The 16310-nt window shown below is 45.0% G+C and overlaps 3 protein-coding genes across 6 annotated transcripts in view; 2 read left to right on the top strand and 1 right to left on the bottom strand.

Annotated features, from left to right (window-relative positions):
• Window positions 1–264: 264 nt before the first annotated feature.
• On the top strand, window positions 265–4313 carry C15H22orf39 (chromosome 15 C22orf39 homolog). Of its 2 annotated transcripts, none has more exons than XM_050924247.1 (3): window positions 265–348; window positions 1098–1265; window positions 2740–4313. In XM_050924247.1, exons 1-3 carry the CDS (start codon window positions 325–327, stop codon window positions 2863–2865), a joined length of 318 nt encoding a protein of 105 aa, XP_050780204.1. In that variant the 5' UTR covers window positions 265–324; the 3' UTR covers window positions 2866–4313. The 2 variants fall into 2 exon arrangements, with proteins under 2 accessions (XP_050780204.1, XP_050780205.1); XM_050924248.1 differs by lacking the exon at window positions 265–348 and adding an exon at window positions 410–690.
• On the bottom strand, window positions 4158–9221 carry MRPL40 (mitochondrial ribosomal protein L40). Of its 2 annotated transcripts, none has more exons than XM_050924242.1 (4): window positions 9076–9221; window positions 7965–8048; window positions 6837–6992; window positions 4158–4687 (listed from the first exon to the last, which is right to left on the bottom strand). In XM_050924242.1, exons 1-4 carry the CDS (start codon window positions 9147–9149, stop codon window positions 4378–4380), a joined length of 624 nt encoding a protein of 207 aa, XP_050780199.1. In that variant the 5' UTR covers window positions 9150–9221; the 3' UTR covers window positions 4158–4377. The 2 variants fall into 2 exon arrangements, with proteins under 2 accessions (XP_050780199.1, XP_050780200.1); XM_050924243.1 differs by lacking the exon at window positions 9076–9221 and adding an exon at window positions 8668–8840.
• A 3095-nt stretch (window positions 9222–12316) lies between these two features.
• LOC127034885 (protein HIRA) overlaps window positions 12317–16310 on the top strand; it is a 60181-nt gene continuing 56187 nt past the window's right edge. The window contains exon 1 of one of the 2 annotated variants that reach the window (XM_050924237.1): window positions 12317–12542. In XM_050924237.1, the coding sequence (XP_050780194.1) occupies window positions 12506–12542 (37 nt within the window). In that variant the 5' untranslated portion in view covers window positions 12317–12505. The remainder of the gene's footprint in view (window positions 12543–16310) is intronic. The other variant, XM_050924236.1, reaches the window with a different exon arrangement.

Below are 16310 nucleotides of genomic sequence, written 5' to 3'. Positions count from 1 at the left end.
TATCATTCTACCTCTGCCCAGGTTGCTCAATCTCCTATTTGTTGCGCGCCGGAGGAAGGAGGACGCTGAGTGGCTCAGCGCTGTGTCACTCAGACCAGCTCTTGTCTCTTCAGTGGCTTTGCCCAGCCAGGGGCGGAGCATAGGTAGCCGTGGCAACAACGGGCTCAGTTTCGGCCTTCTGGCCACAGCGGCTCACGCGGCCGGAAAACGTAATTTTGCGCGCTCCCTGGCGATTGGCTGGGATTGAGCTGTCCGTCATTCACTTTTGTCCGATTGGCTCGATGAGCTCAGTGTGGGGCTGGGCTCACGGTGCCGGGTAGCGGCATGGCGGACCGCGGCGCGTGGAGGGTGAGTGAAGGGGGGAGCGAGGGCGCGCGCACCGCCTGGGGCCCGTCGAGTGGTCTTGACAGCGGGGGGAGGAGTCCGCTCCTGGGCCAGGCCATCCCCCGCCGTCTCTAAGCGGCCTAGCTGGGCGCGGTGGCCTGCAGCGGGGTCACGGGACTCCTGCTAATACCACCCCCGGCGCCTGACCTGCTCCATGCGTGCTGCCAGCCCCCCTCCTGCGAGGGCAGGAGCATTACCCCAGCGTGCAGAGGGTGCAAGAACAGGGCCCAGCGCTCTGGCTACTGGCTCAGCTGTTCCGAGCAGTAGGAAACTCCCTGTTGCATGTTTCAGGATGAAGCTGATAAGGTAGAAGAATATTAGTATCCAAATTCTGTCCCTTAAAAAAAGAGTCTTACGTTGAGCTGTTTACCACTGAATTGTTAGTAATGCAATAGTTCGTATGGCACCCTCAGGAGACAGGGCCACTTTGTCCTAACCTCTGTACAGTCGGACTCTTGGTTCCAGTTAGAGGAGTAAAGACGTAACAACAGCACAGTATTTAATCTCAAAACACAATACACCGAGATGCCGTGTGGGGAAAATACCCCCATCAAGACAGCTGAAATGAATGGGACAGGTTTGATTTCCCACCATGACAACATAGACCCGGCATTTTTAAACTCAGAAACATCTTGTTCCTTACTACTAAGGCCAAATATCAAGATTCTTCTCCTGCAGGTGTCTTCTTCATGTATTTTTTGTTATTTTACCAGCCTCCACGAACATGTGAGGATTATTGGTCTGAATGGAAACACTGTAAGGGCATCCGTAATTTATTCCATAACTATTATACGTATGGGGAAGCTCCCTCCTGTGAACAGTGGAAAATAGACTATGGCAATTGCAGAAAGTGGGAAAAAAGCAAAAGTCCAGATGCTAAGGTATGATGAGTGCCAAACTGAAGACAGTATTAAGAATGGTATGTAAAATAAATTGTGCATCATGCATGCAACATGGTCATCAGCATTAACCTTCCCCCACAAAAAATCTACTCAGTCACTCATACCCCAGTAAAGAAAAACAAGCAGATTTTTTCTAATTTATCAATATAAAGTACTTCCACAACTGAGTGGGCAAGAATGTCACAAGGCTGGTGTAATATATATAGAAGAATAGTTATGTCAGTGATGAGAACAGGCCTTTTCTATGTTTGTGAGGCACTACGTAGATGTTGGATAATTTTCTAGTACATTTCACTCTTGGGTTTGTTTTGTTTCTGGGAGAGGGGACTAACAACTGTAATATTATAAGATTTTACAAATCCTTTAAAAATAATAAAATGTTGAGCCTAAATTGCCTGCCATTGTCCTTTTCAATCCACAACCTTTTCTTCAAAACTGTAGAGGGAAAAATGTCTCGCTTTCTTCCCCATGCTAATCCATACAAAATGTTGCCACTAAAATCATTTTCCTTTTGTGTTGTTTTGACTGTATCATCCCTTCTTCAGATCTCTGCACTAGCTCCCCATTATCTTGTTTCAAATTAAAATTTTTGTCATTGCTTTTAAGAGCCAACATCCATCATTCATTCATCACAGTATACGGCTCTGACTTTGGAACCTTTCATGTTCTCCGCCTTCTCCTTTCCACTCCATGAACAGTGTCGGTCTTAATTTTCCTGTTTCCTTCTCCAATGCCTGCCTTTTTTTATGCTTCTGTTGCCTATGCTAACAACCTCACATCAGTTCTCTATATTCCTTGCATCATTCAAATCTCTCCTAGAAACCTCAGTTGTGCTGTCTTTCCAATGAAAAGAGAATTTGAAAAAACACACCCTAACTTAATAGAATGCCATTAAAGCAGAAATAAATGATCATAGTGGTGTTAGTGCTACTATTAAAGTTTTGTTTATCAGAATCATTAAACCTAAAATTTCAAAATAACAATTGTGTTGCCATCTTGAGACAGTAGAGGGGCCTGATTTTAAGATGGTGGACATCCAGAAGTGTCTGAAAACAAGGCGCTTTGAAAGCATCGACACTGCATGCCCCAAAATTGAGGCATTCAAAACCAATAGCTACTTTTGAAAATGCAGGCCTTAAGGTTTGGGTTTTTGCCATAAAAAGTAACGATCTTTTGAAGATAATTATTTTTACAGAAATAGTCATACTTTTTTGGCCTTTTGCTATCTGTGTATGCTTTTAAACTTTTAATAGCAAACATTTCCTGCTATGACCTTTCCTTTTGTTGCCATTCCAAGCTGCTTTCATTTTAGTATGACAAATTAATTTTTATATGTATCTTGAAAAAGATCATTGGTAGAAGTAACTTGAGTTGTGTGAGTAGCTAATATTTATAATGTGCTTTGAAAATGCAGCACACCGCATGCTGAGTATTATATTGTCATGCATTGCAGGAATCCCTATGCAAGAGTGAAAGAGCCCGGATTCTGGAAAAACAGAAGTATGATCCAGTGTGGCAGCTGAGGAAAAGCCCACCAAGGGACTGGTACCTTCCTCTTGGTCAAGATAAACCAAAGTAATAAGACTACCTACCATATTTGGCCCTCATATACCAGAAGATGTGAGGCCAATGCTATTTTTCTGCCATGTGATGCTGAAACAAGACTGTAGCCTCTAAAGGAGAGAGACATCTCAGCTTATACTTCTGCTCACAGCAGTCCCTCACCTCATTAATGCCTATTTTGGAGTACATTTAATGGTGTTTAAGAAATGTCTTACTGAGATGTAAATATTTAAAAAGGATAGTTCAGGTGCTCAGTTTAATTCTTGTCTGCTACAGTCCTCTGCCTTTCCCATTCATCCAGACAAGGACAATGCCTGTTGCTTTGAAGCAGCACACATTCATGTAGCCTGGCTGCTCTTGCTATTAGAGCCCACCCCTCACTTCCTTCACATGGGCTAAGTATGCTGCCATTTATGGCATGCCCAAGACCACATGAGCCAGAGGAGGAATTAAAAAACCAAGCTAGCCCTCTCCATTGGCAATAGAGATTAGAGTCATCAGGACAGCCCAAGCAGCTGGTATTTGAAAAAGAAAGTTTGTACAGATAGCACTCTGTTAAGGATGACAGTAGTGCATAGGGCAGCAAACAGAAAATAAACTTGACCTATACCAGCTGTTTGTCCCTGCAAAATTATTCTCAGGCTGTTTTTGTTCTTAAATATGTTTGTGAAAGCATTAAGTTATCACAAAAATAAGGACTTCAGTGACTTTCAAAGATAAGTCTTATGGCTTTAAGCAAATTAGTTAAATGGAATCTCTTATCATATTAGCCATGCAGTATGAAAAGCTATATTTACTTTGTTGTGATATATATCATATCTGTTTTCCCCTTGATTTGTACACAGGCACCTCAACAAAACCTGAATTGGAGCTAAAGGAGAAATTGACAGTTATCTTCCCAGTACAGTAGACTGACATATGATTGCTTTAACAATTTTTCTTTATCGCATAATTATACTCTCAGGAACTATGATTTGTCCAGAGTGAGGAATTGTTACTCAGGAATAAATGAAAGGGGAAAAAATATTCTATAAGTAAAAAAAATAATGTTCACTAAAGCCACAGTTCTCTATATGGGACTGTGCTTCAGTATCTGGCACAAAAATACAGTACAGTAGAACCCTGTTTATTTGGTCTGATTGGGACCAGGGCCAGATCAGATAATCAAAACTCTGAATAAACCAGGGAATGGGAAAATGCTATCCCGCAGCACCATCTAATGGCTACTGGAGAGAGTGCCCACTTCTGGCCCTGGGGCCACGATTGTTCGGTAAATGCAGAGAGCTGGCTAAGGGAAGATTAGATCAATGGAGTTCTAAAGTATTTTCTTTTTATTGGAAGTTTTATTGTCAAAATGGCCAGTTATAAAAAGAAAGGGAACAAGGACAGGTGGTGTTTTTCTTTTCTTTTGACAGCCATCTGCATAGAGATGTTTGAAAAAGCAAAATAAATAGTCTAGTCGCATCCCATTGTGTCATCCTTTAATGAACTGCGTATCTCCTGCCAGCTGCATGGCAGTCTTCTGATCTCACTGTGTGTACACTTTGGTAATGTCGATGCATTTCCCTTCAGGAGCCTCATAGCCAGGAACCTGTGGTGTGTAACTAGGCCCCTCTTTCTCAAAGGGAAACAGGTCCTCATCTCGTCTTATTGCTGCTTGGTAAAGTTCTTCTGATTCGAGACGCAATTCCTCTAGTGCCTCCTGCTGAGCTGCCATAAGAGACTTCAGTGTTTCCATCTCTGCTTCATGTTCTTTCTGCTTGTACAGGGCCCATTTCTTCAGGAGCAGGGCTCGCCTTTCATTCTCCTCAAAGGACAGTGGGGAGATCTCTCGCACTCTGGCAAACATGAAAGAACAAGATAACATTTTAACACAGAAGCTGCTCGCATCCCAAAGAGCAAGCATTTAACAAAACTACAGTGAGATACAAAAAGTCAAGTTGGCCCAAACACACAATACTCTGGATTGCCTTTAGGTAGGGTCTTTCATTGGAGGATACTACAATACTATCTAACAGCAAATTCCACTTGCCCATTCATCTGTTTGTTTCTAAACAAACAAGTAACATATCATTTATACTATCTCAATTGCCACCACAGGGAGAGTGGGTGAGAAGATTTTGTACCTAAGCTAATGCATTTTGTGGCAATTTGCAAGATTTCTTTACAAACATTCCTCAATACACCTGAGGTAGTTACCTTTTTTAAAGGTAAGAGAACAGGAGGTTAAAGACTTGCTCAAGGTAATTAGCGAGACCAGGTGGGTGAGGTAATATAAGCTTTCAAGCCACACAGAGCTTTTCTTCAGGTCTGGGAAAGGAACTCCCAGGTCACAGAAAAATGCAAGGTGGAACAGATGGTTTAACATAAGTAGTTAGCACATAATGTAAGGGAACTTAAATTCATTATTCTGCTAGATTCTATAAATAATGATTTATGGCTCATTATAACAATCTGTAACCCACTAACCCAGGGGTTCTCAACCTATTTATAATTGTGGGCCCATGCAGGCTGAGAACCACAGCGCCCCTCCCCAACCCAAAATCCCCTTTGCCCAGCACCCACTGCCCAGAGACCCATCCACAGAGGGGGGCCAGGAGCGAGCAGCCAGCACCTGCACCCCATGGGGCTCGGCTGCCTAAAGCCTGCTGCAGCACCCTCAAAAATCCCTAGTTCCCAGTGCTTCCCCCCCACCAGCCCACAAACCTGCCCAGAGACCCACTCTCCCACACCCTGTCCCCTGCAGCACTCACCAGCCCCCTGCTGGCAGAAGTGCTCCAGCAGGCTGCCAGATGCTGTCTCCCCCTCAGCCAGACCTGCCTCCTTTCAGACCAGAATGGCAAACTTTGAATTTTTATTTTAACATGCGGTTGGACTACAACTGTGTGCTAACTGGGCTGCATACAGCCAGCCCACAGGCTGCCCATTGCATTAACCCCATATTTTTGTTTTATGACTGCATAGGCGTTAATTGGTTTCTCTATCTCGAATGGTCCCTGTGACGGAGTGGGGGGTTTTCTTGGGGTTTTTTTTTGTGTTTTCCAGTGGGCTGCATGCAGAGGGAGTGGGACTCAGTGTCCCTGGGTGTTTCTGGGAGGAAGGGAGCAAGGGAGCGAACGGGGAAGCTGCCCCCTCCCCCAGCAGGCAGGGCCACCCAGAAGGCAGGGGCTGCAGGGCCCTGGCCTGCAGCCCTAAAGCCCCTTTTGGAATGTGGCCCTACGTGCATGGGTCAGAGGACTCAGGAGGAGCAAGGGCAGCTGTGCAGTGAGCGGCCGGAGAGAAGCAGCGCTTTCCCCTTCAAAGCTGGCCGGAGAGAAGCGGCGCTTTGAAGGGGAAAGTCCTCTGGCCCTTGCTCGCAGGGCTGCATTCCAAAAGGGGCTTTAGAGCTGCAGGCCAGGGCCCCCTTAGCCGAGGGCCCTGCAGCCCCTAAAGCCCCTGCATTCTGGGTGGCCCTGCCTGGCAGGGGTGGGGGACAGCTCCCAGAATCACAGCCATAGGGGCAGTGCCGCACTGCGCAGAGCCACCTGCACACCCTGCACCAAACGGGCTGCCCAGGTAAGCGCTCTGCACCTCCTTCCTGCCCCAAACCTGAGCCTCCTCCCCCACCTTGTGCACCCTCCAAGACCCTAACTCCCTCCCAGACTCCGCACCCCACCCTGAGCGCCCTCCCACACCCTAACTCCCTCCCAGACCCCAGACCCCCAGACCCACGGGTTAGACAGGGGCACCTCCCCACCACAGTATTGTACAGTATATAATGCCTTTTGTCTGCCCCCCCAAAAATGTCCTTGGAACGTAACTCCCTACATTTATATTAAATCTTATGGGAAAATTGGATTTGTTTAACATTGTTTCACTTATGTTTCTGAAAAATGCAACTTTAACTAAAACATTAAGTGAGGAGTTACTGTAGGGGGTAGTTCACTGTTATTTGCACCTCTCCAGTTCATTATCAACCCCAAGGTAAAAGCTGGCAGTTCTCTATACCGTGAAGCATCCAAAAACTTGAATGGTGTTACAAAATCCTCAATGGGAATCATTTCCTGGGCAGCTTTTTCCAGCTTTTTTATCTTTTTCTTCATACGGTCCTTTTGTGCTTGTTCTCTCCTTGGATCTACCTTCTTTTTCTTCCTTGGTTCTGCTCTAGTGGAGGAAATTAATTTAAATTTTAAATTAAAAAATTTTGTATCTGTGTATACACATGTAATACTTAATACTTTTCGTTTCTATATTAAACCCATCCCAGAATAAAAGGGTGTGTCTAATAGGGAATATTTTTCTATACATACTGAACATTTGAGAAGCATTCTTGCAGCAAATCAATATAAACTGTAATACAGTACATTTTCTTATATCAATCTATACACAGAAGAATAATACTTAGCACTTTACAAACATTAACGAATTAGTCCTCACAGCACTCCTGTGAAGTATCATGGCCCATTTTACATATAGGGAAACCAAGAGAGTGGGTCAGTGATTTGCACAATGCTACAGAATAAGTCAATGGCAGTCAATCTTAGAACTCCGGTGTTCCTGGTTGGTGGTCAATCCACCAAGCCATGCTGCTTCCTTATACTACATACACAATATAGGCAGACAGGTTTTATATTTGGATGTTGGCTTGAAACAGAAGTCGTACAGTATTTTAGCTACTAACTACGGAGTCATTTTAACCAAGTTGTATTAAGAAAAGGGTGGCATGCAAACTGATACTACACATCTATAAATGTAGAAAAAGTACATTAAAGTATTTTTAGTGCAGCTAGTGCCACATTTCAACTACTGTTCAAAAGGAAAAACCGGAATGCTGTTTAAACCAGAATATCTCCAAACATACATTTTTACATTACATGCCTTCATAACTGAGGAATTATGAGTAAATACAACTAACCATAAACTAAAATTTTATTCAGAGCATTAGCTACATATATGGGAATTAAACACTACACTAGAGCCTAATAATTCTACTTTATTTTATATCTATGCCTCATAATATAGAAATATATGTGCGCACATATTCATTTGAATAATTTAAATTTTTCTAACTTCCTGTAAGGATGATGGGAACATCTGAAAACTATTCTATGAAATACAATATAAGTTGTATTTTACCTCATGGGGAGGGACGCCTGAAATGCCAGCATAGAAGTCTGCCAATGGTTTCCCCGAAAATGAATGGTCCAGGACAGCTGAGAACTAAAGACAAAAGGAATACAAAGCATGAGAAGAATCAAATTATGTTAATATATAGCTTTTGTATACTGCCCTTTATTAGTGATTCCACTTGCACACATACATTATAATGAATAATCTTCAGTCCATCCTCAACTGTTTGAGCCAGTAGCAGGGCCTGGCACAAACTCAACTGTAACAAACATTAACCCTTTCAGCCCAATAACAGTCCAAATTTTGCACTGTTTGAAAGTCTGAAACCACAAGGGGGGAAAATCACTTAAAAAAAATCACAGCTTAATTATGTCTCAAATTCAAATTACAGTGTATTTGAAAAGTAAAAATAACTGATTCTGCAAACTAGGGAGTATGTTCAGCTTCACTTCTAGGAACAGAGTGATGCAGTTTCTCAGGGTCTACAGAGGATATGAAGTTTGCTACAAAAGAAATACAATTTGTCAAAGTTTGGGTCACCAACTTGTCTGTGCCCTTCTGCTTAAGCACAGACTAAGTCTGCTGGTACCACAACCCTCCCTCTCAATCCAAGCAGGTGTCCAACTCTTTTGCAAAAGCTTCATCCCGATGACAAGGAACATGTATCACATGCTGGGACCTGCTGCTTCCAGGAGGGCAAAACACCCACAATTGGCAGTGAGGGTAACCAGGCACATCCAGACGGTGCAGCAAACGAAAGGCCAGGAATATCAACCAGGGCCGCGCTTCTGGAAGGCACCGGAGGGAAATGACACCAGGGCAGGGCCCGGGCTCGGATCAGAGCATCGCATGCAGGGGCCCAGTGGCTACTACGCCTCTCCATGACCCCTGGGCGTGGCCGCTCTGCCCAAGGGGGCTCCGCGTGTCACAAGGGAGGGCGCACGCGCCCGACACCCTCGCGCGAGGACACGCCGTGCAGCGAGGGGGCGCTGCCAGGGGGCGCGGGCCGGGCAGGAGGTGGTGTCACGGGGGCCACGCGCGCCGGCTGGAGGAGGCCAGGGGTGGGGACCGGCCGGCGAGACCCAGGGCAGGAGCCCGGGGGGATCCCTGGCCCTACCTGAGCAGGGAGCTCCCCGCTCCGCCCCGGACTCTGGGGAGCAGGCGCACGGCCCCGCAGGCTGCCGCCAGCATGGTTCTTGCGGGGCCTGGGCACCTCGGCAGCAGCGGCTCCTCTTAGCTCCCCGCCAGTGCGGTGCGCCAGCAACTGCGGCCGGCTGCAAACCTGATCCCCGCACCCCTAGTTCCGCCTCGCGAGGAATCCGGCCCCGGGCGCGGAGCAGCGTGGGAAGCCGGCGCAGAATCTCACTGCCCGAGGAGGGCGAGTGGATTAAGGCAGGAGAAAGAGGCGCTTTACATTGGCAGCCGGGCTGCTACGGGATAGCTGCAGGACTCACGTGGGGCTGAAGGGGGCGCTCGAGGAGAAACTACAGGCGAGTCTGATGCTGAACCCCTGGATCCTGAAAACCCAGAATCCTCTCAACTCCTCTAGTGACTGGTCACTGAACCACCTGCAGCCCAAACACACGGAACCCTAGAGCCCAGTCCTTGCAGCCTGAAAGCCTCTTAAACCCAATGCCTCTGGAGTAATCACCAAATACTTGGCTCCCTAAACCTCCTGCAGGCAGTAGCTGCCCCTGTTTGAGAGTATCATACAGCATGTCTTACCCCCTTGTACTCCAAGGGTGTCCCCAAACACAGCTATTAATATTTGAAATAAAACAAAAGCTAGTAGCAAGTACCGAGGGGGTGTGGGTGGGGAATCAGATGACAATCTGAAAAGTACAGGAGTACTTGTGGCACCTTAGAGACTAACAAATTTATTTGAGCATAAGCTTTCATGGGCTACAGCGATTGAGGGAGGTGGAATGAGTAAAAAAAAAATCAAGAGCATTAATACATTTGCATAGAAAAAATCATAATTAAATATCTGATTATGAACGATGCATAGATTAGACTCCCAAAGATGAAATCCTGACCCCATTCAAGTAAATGGGAGTATTGACAGTAATGCTAATAAGGTCACTAATTCATCCTAAGTATCAAAATAAAAACGTTTTCCTTCAACTGCTCTTCCAAAATATTCAAATAATTCAAGTCCTTCACTGAAGGCCTTTCTGAAATTAGTTAGCAGTTTTCAAACTGGGTTTCTGGAAGTAAGTCACTGAAGGGATCAAATTTGAGCTACCGGTTACCAAATATAGGGCCTGACCCCACAAGAATTTAACTGTGTACATAATCACTCACATACACCTGTGTTTAGAGAATTGAATGCTGAGATGCTACATATAATCCTCCACTACCTTTGACGTGACTGGCACACAAATTCTTTAATCCTGTAGCTGGACACATTATGTTCCAACACACCCACTTTGTTCCTACCATTGGATGATGATGTATAAGTATTCAAAGTCAGTTTCCCTTCCTCCTCCTCCACACAATGCTATCAGCTTTTTAAATATTAAAAAAGGAAGAATTCAAAATACTTCATTGAAACTAATTGTGCAGGATTCTTTAGCTGAAATGGAGATAACTGAAAATACAGAATTTGGAGCATAAGTTAAAATTGTGTCTGACATCCCATTCCTGGAGTTAAATCATGGCTTCATGTAAATCAATGGAAGTTTTGCCACTGACTTCAGTGGGACTAGGATTTCACCCCTGAATTCCAATACCAGTACCTAGCACTGGACAGTCACCAATAAATAGAGCATAAATACCTATTTACACAGGACTTTAAGGGAGATAAATCTAGAGTCTTATCACATGATTTAAAGTTTTGCACAATTCCAAAGTTTTTATCATGCAAAAACAGGGTAACACATTAACGGGAATATGCTACAAAAGAGTTAAAAGTGAGTGTGATTAATATGCTACTTAGGCCACTCATGAAAAAGTAAACAACCAGACTCCTCCAACTTCACAACATTGTACATTATTTGTAGGGGAAGAGAGAGGCAAGCAGAGGAGGGCAGACTATATGATATACTGGGTGTTTTGGTCTCTGATTTTCTGATGCTTAGAACTATGAACAATTTATGGACAATCACAAAGTTTCCCTAAAGAACGTAAAATTGCCCTAGCTTATGAAAAAAGAACAGTAAATGCAAAGTGTAGTTATTCATCTAACAAATATTTTTGTTTACGAAATAACTGTAGAGAAAATAACATTATAGCAAAGTAAATTATGTGAGCATCAACTACAAAGGTAATAAAATATATCTTGTGTCTAGACATAGTTAAGAGTATGTACTGGCAAGTTTATTATGTTCTTGATAGAGTTACATAATGATGTATGTGGTAGCATAAAGTTTCACACTGGGTACCGAATGTCCCATTATAGGGATATTTACCTAGTGCTGCTAAATTCAGCCTATTTAGAGACCCATGATAAAGGGACACGTTTCACATAATTAAAAATACAACATATACCTCACCTATTGCCCTGGTCCTGCAAACACTTGCACACCTGTGGTCCCTGTGAACTGAAGGAGTGTAGTGTTTGCAGGATTGAAGTCCAGGTTATTGAAAGTTATTTTCCTTTTAGTATCTAAATGTTCTTTTTCCTGTTCATGTTGTTGGTTTGATTTTTGCATTTCTCTCAGCTTTGCCAGTGACAATGGACTAGTCAGGTTCACTTACAGCACAATGCAATTGTCACTCAACCCAGATCTTCCGCCAACTGTACCGGGGGTCACTTAACCCAGACCTCCCCAGACCCCATCTCTGCCCCAGGGGTGGGTCACACAACCCAGATCTTCCCCCATCTCTGCCTGGGGAACGTTTGTCAATCAGTCGACACCTTCTCCCATCTCTGCAGGGGGAGAGGGATATCGTTCAACCCCCAGATTTGCCCCCATCTCTGGGTCTGTGTGTGTTAACCTCAACTGAGACCTTCCCTCATCTCTGCCAGGGGGGTCACTCAAGCCAGAGTTGCCCCATCTCTGCTCGGGGGAGGGGGTGTCACTCCACCCAACCTAGACCTGCCCCATATCTGCTGTTGGGGGTCCCTCAACCCGGACCCGCCCCATCTCTGCCCGGGAGGGGCACTGGGCCGAGCTCCCCGCAGCGGGTCGCTCCGCCCAGACCGACCCCTGGCCCCACGCGGGAGCGGCGGCGGTCGGGGGCGCTGGTTTCTCCCGCCCTCTCCAGGCGGGGGCAGCCGGGCTCGGGGCGGCTGTTTCCCGCCGGGCCGCTTAGGCTGTTGCCCGGCGCAGACTTCCGGCGTTGCCGGGGAGCCGCTGGGAGCCGAGCGGGGGATGCGGCCGGGAGGAGGTGGCTGGGGCAGGGCCGGGGCCGTGGCCGGGGGATGGAGCGGCGCTAAGGCGGCTCCGGCCGGGGCAGGGGCCGGCCAGCGCGGAGAGCAGGAGCGAGGCGAGCCCATGGCTGCTGGCCGCTGCTGAGCCGAGCCGCCGCCTCTCGGAGCAGCCCGCCCGCCCGCCCGGGGGTCCCGGGGGCACGGGCCGGCGGGGGCCCCGGGCCGGGGGACAATGAAGCTCCTGAAGCCGACCTGGGTCAATCACAATGGTGAGTGCGGGGCCCGGGGTGTCCTTGTCCGGCGGGGCGGAGCCGGTGCCGGTGCCGGGGCGACCAAAGGGGAGAGTCCGGTGGGTGCGTGCGGGGGCACCGGGCCCGGGGAGGGCTCTGCGCGCGTGAACTTCGCCGTGAACCCGCTGAAAGTAACAACCCCCCCCTCCCCGTGTCCCAAAGCAGCGCCCTTGACTGCAGCCCCGCTGCTCTGTGCGCCCCCCGAGGGCGACTCTCATTGGGGGATGAGACGCTGCGCTTGGAAAGAGGGACAGTTTAGTTTGGTGGGGAAAGCTGTCGTGATAGGATCTTCGTGGTTTAGGGACATGCCAGACTTTGATCGCGAGGGTGTATGTGTGCAAAGACGAATGCACTGTGCAGATTTGAAGCTACTTTGTTACTCTTAGTTAAAGTTAAACATTTACAAGCGTTTCGCACTTTAATAGCCCGTTGGGTTTGTGATTTTGCTTTTCCTCTAAAGCGAATGAGATGTAGCTGTTACTGAGCGTAAACTAATCCCTAAGCGCATCTGGTTTTAGCAGCTGCAACACTGTAGCAGATATGAAGAGATGTGGCATAGCTTGTTTCCAAATAACAAGATAAGGATACATTCTTTAGCATGACTAAAGTGTCTGGAAATCTGCTTTTCCTGGCTCATTGTGGATTTTTATACATTTGGAGGGTTGAGAGAAATAAGATGCAGATAGTTTGCTAAAGTAAATGGAATGAAAATAAAACGAAACCATGTTTGCTAGAGAAACATGGTTTCCAAAATTCAGACAATGGCTTGCAACTCTGCCTAGCAAAAATGTCTGCCAGGAGATTTGTGAGCTGTCCTGTCAAGCAGGGCTTCTGAATCTGTTTCTTTCTGAGGCCCCTCAACATGCTAAAAAAAATTCCAGGGCCCATCTGTGCCACAGCAACAGTTTTTCTACATATCCAGTAGATTAAAAGCCAAGGCCAGCGTTACATGATAGGAAGCAGGGCAATTGCCCAGAGGGCCTCATGAAGCTAAGGCTGTGCCTACACTGCCATTTTCAGCGCTAAAACTTTAGTCATTCAGGGGTGTGAAAAAACACCCCCTTGAGCGACAAAAGTTTTAGACAGCAGCTCTTGGTGATAAAGCTACCATTCTGGGTGGGTTTTTTTTTAATCACTGGGAAAGCTCTCCCCCAGTGATAAAGCGTGACTATTCTGCCCACATCACAACGCTGCCGTCGCCGTGCTGTAACGTGGGCAGTGTAGACATACCCTAAGTTGCTCCGACTTCGGTTTTCAGCTGTTAGTGGGTCTTGGGCTTCGACTCTTTGCCCTGGGCCCCAGAAAGTCTAACCTAGCCCCAATCTCTGGTTTATTTTGGCGGACCCCTGAAACCTGCTCATAGCCCTCCAGTGGGCCCCGGACCCTTAGTTGAGAACTACTGCTGTGAAAAACAGAATGATGTACTCTATTTTGTTTAACAAGCATAGTTGCAGTTTTCATTCAGGGAAACCTTTGACATAGTGAAAAGAATATAAAGGCACCAAATTGTGGATTTCTTGGCTTTCACACTGGATAGTGAAATGATGTCATTCAGTGGCTGCATTGTAAGAAGCCTGAGCTGTTTATAAGTATTCAGTACAAATATTCATTAATTTAGTGCTTATGAAAGTGAAGAGTAGAAGGTTGAACAAAGCGTACTTTGAATTAGCATGCAAGAGATGTACAGATTTCCACATATCTCTATTCCATTCTGGGCCTTGTGCTGAAATTTATAGAAGTTCTGCACAAATGGGTACTAACTTGAGGCCACCAAAATAATTTTTGTTTTAATCAGTTGTTTTGTATATTTATGTCTCCAGATGTGTCAAGTTGCTGCACTTGCCCATTATACTTCCTGTTATTCAGCCCATAATACATAGTTGTGGAAGAATATTATCCTGATATATTGCCTCACATACTGTATATTTTTCAGAATGTATGTGCACATGAACAGTAGCATCAGATTCTATACTAAGATTAAGAAGTCATTGCTTTTAAACTGTCTTGTCTGCCACTTCTGTAATTACATTCTCATAGCGGTTTGTGAGCTATGATATATCTTGATCTTCAAGAATAAAGTGTTCCTAATGAGATATAAGTTAATGTACATTTGCAGAGGAATGCTGTAATTTCTTACCAACATTTTTTTAAACGTGCAGAGTATTATCAGAGTACAATCAGTAGCAAACAAACAACTCAGTGTCTAAATTATTACATCACAATGACGTGAGTGGAACAAGTATTGGTCATGTAAAGAGTTAATTTTGCATGTTCAAACTCTGCCCATATACAGGTACTTTTTCATAATTTGTTCTGCATATACTTTTATTTTGACAGTGCAATTTACACCATAATATAAAGTTTTAGAAACTTGAACTCATTTCTTCCAGGTGACTGATATCTAGAGTAAACTGAGTATTGTTCAAATTGGACAATGTTGGGGTTCTTAAAGCTGGTTTATTGTATGGTTTATTAGAGAGACCAAGTAGGTGAGGTAATATCTTTTATTGCGCCAACTTTTGTTGGAGAGAGAGAGACGCTTTTGAGCTACACAGAGTTCTTCTGGTCTTTTAACTAAGTTAGCATAAAACTGTAGTTAGATTGTAGGTTTTATGATTAATTTTGACCTCAATCCTGCAGACACTTACAGACATGCTTAACTTGGATAGATATTCCATGCTTGAATAAAACAAGTACAGCAGTAGGAATATACTACCGACCACCTGACTAGGATGGTGACAGTGATTGTGAAAGACCCAGGGAGATTAGAAAGGTTATAAAAACAGAAAACCCAATAATAATGGGGGATTTAAACTAACCCGTATTGACTGGGAACATGTTACCTCAGGATGGGATGAAGAGAGAAAATTTCTAGACACGATTAATGACAGCTTCTTGGAGCAGCTAGTCCTGGAACCAACAAATGGAGAGGCAATTTTTGATTTAGTCCTAAGTGGCGTGCGGCATCTGGTCCAAGAGATGACTGTTACTGAACCATTTGGCAATAGCAACCATAATGTGATTAATTTAATATTCTATGGTGGCGAGGGAAAGGGAGAATAACAAAGAAGCCCACCACAGTAGCACTGAACTACACAAAAATGAAGAGGCCAGTTAAACGGAAACCAAAAGGAACAGTCACAAGAGTAAAATGCCTGCAAGCTGCATGGAAACTTTTAAAAAATCACCGTAACAGAGGCTCAAATTATATGTGTAACCCAAATGGGAAGAAAAATAAAACAGCCACCATGACTAACCAACAGAGTAAAAGAGGTGTTTAGAGACAAAAAGACATATTTTACAAATTGGAAGTCAAATCATACTGAGGAAAATAGAAAGTAATATTAACTCTGGCAAGTCAAGTGCAAAAGTATAATTAGGCAGACCAAAAAAGAATTTGAAGAGCAACTATTAAGAGAGACAAACTAAGAGCAAGTTTTTTTGAAGTATATCATAGGCAGGAAGTCTAGCAAACAATCAGTAGTGCCACTGGATGATCGAGGTGCTAAAGGAGCACTCCAGGAAGACAAGGCCATTACAGAGCAGCTAAATTAATTCTTTCCAGGGGTCTTCTCTGCAGAGGATGTGAGGGAGATTCTCACATGTGAGCCATTCTTTTTAGGTGATACATCTGAGGAACAATCCCAGACTGAGGTATCAATAGAGCAGATTTTGAAACAAATGGATAAATTAAATAGTAATAAGTCACCAAACACCAGGATGGTATTCACCCAAAAGTTCTGAAGG

The sequence above is a fragment of the Gopherus flavomarginatus genome, chromosome 15, assembly GCF_025201925.1.
Source record: "Gopherus flavomarginatus isolate rGopFla2 chromosome 15, rGopFla2.mat.asm, whole genome shotgun sequence".
Taxonomy (NCBI): Eukaryota; Metazoa; Chordata; order Testudines; family Testudinidae; genus Gopherus; species Gopherus flavomarginatus.
Note: the sequence above shows the minus strand (reverse complement) of the source record. Positions and strands in the feature narration are given on the sequence as shown.

Excerpts from the sequence above, each read along its gene's own strand:
- C15H22orf39 (XM_050924247.1), top strand. The coding sequence starts at position 325 with ATGGCGGACCGCGGCGCGTGGAGG. Across the intron at positions 349-1,097 it reads CGGACCGCGGCGCGTGGAGG|CCTCCACGAACATGTGAGGA; the intron begins GTGAGTGAAGGG and ends TTATTTTACCAG. Across the intron at positions 1,266-2,739 it reads GCAAAAGTCCAGATGCTAAG|GAATCCCTATGCAAGAGTGA; the intron begins GTATGATGAGTG and ends CATGCATTGCAG.
- MRPL40 (XM_050924242.1), bottom strand. The coding sequence starts at position 9,149 with ATGCTGGCGGCAGCCTGCGGGGCCGTGCGCCTGCTCCCCAGAGTCCGG. Across the intron at positions 8,049-9,075 it reads GCGGGGAGCTCCCTGCTCAG|TTCTCAGCTGTCCTGGACCA; the intron begins GTAGGGCCAGGG and ends TTTTGTCTTTAG. Across the intron at positions 6,993-7,964 it reads CAGGCGTCCCTCCCCATGAG|AGCAGAACCAAGGAAGAAAA; the intron begins GTAAAATACAAC and ends TTCCTCCACTAG.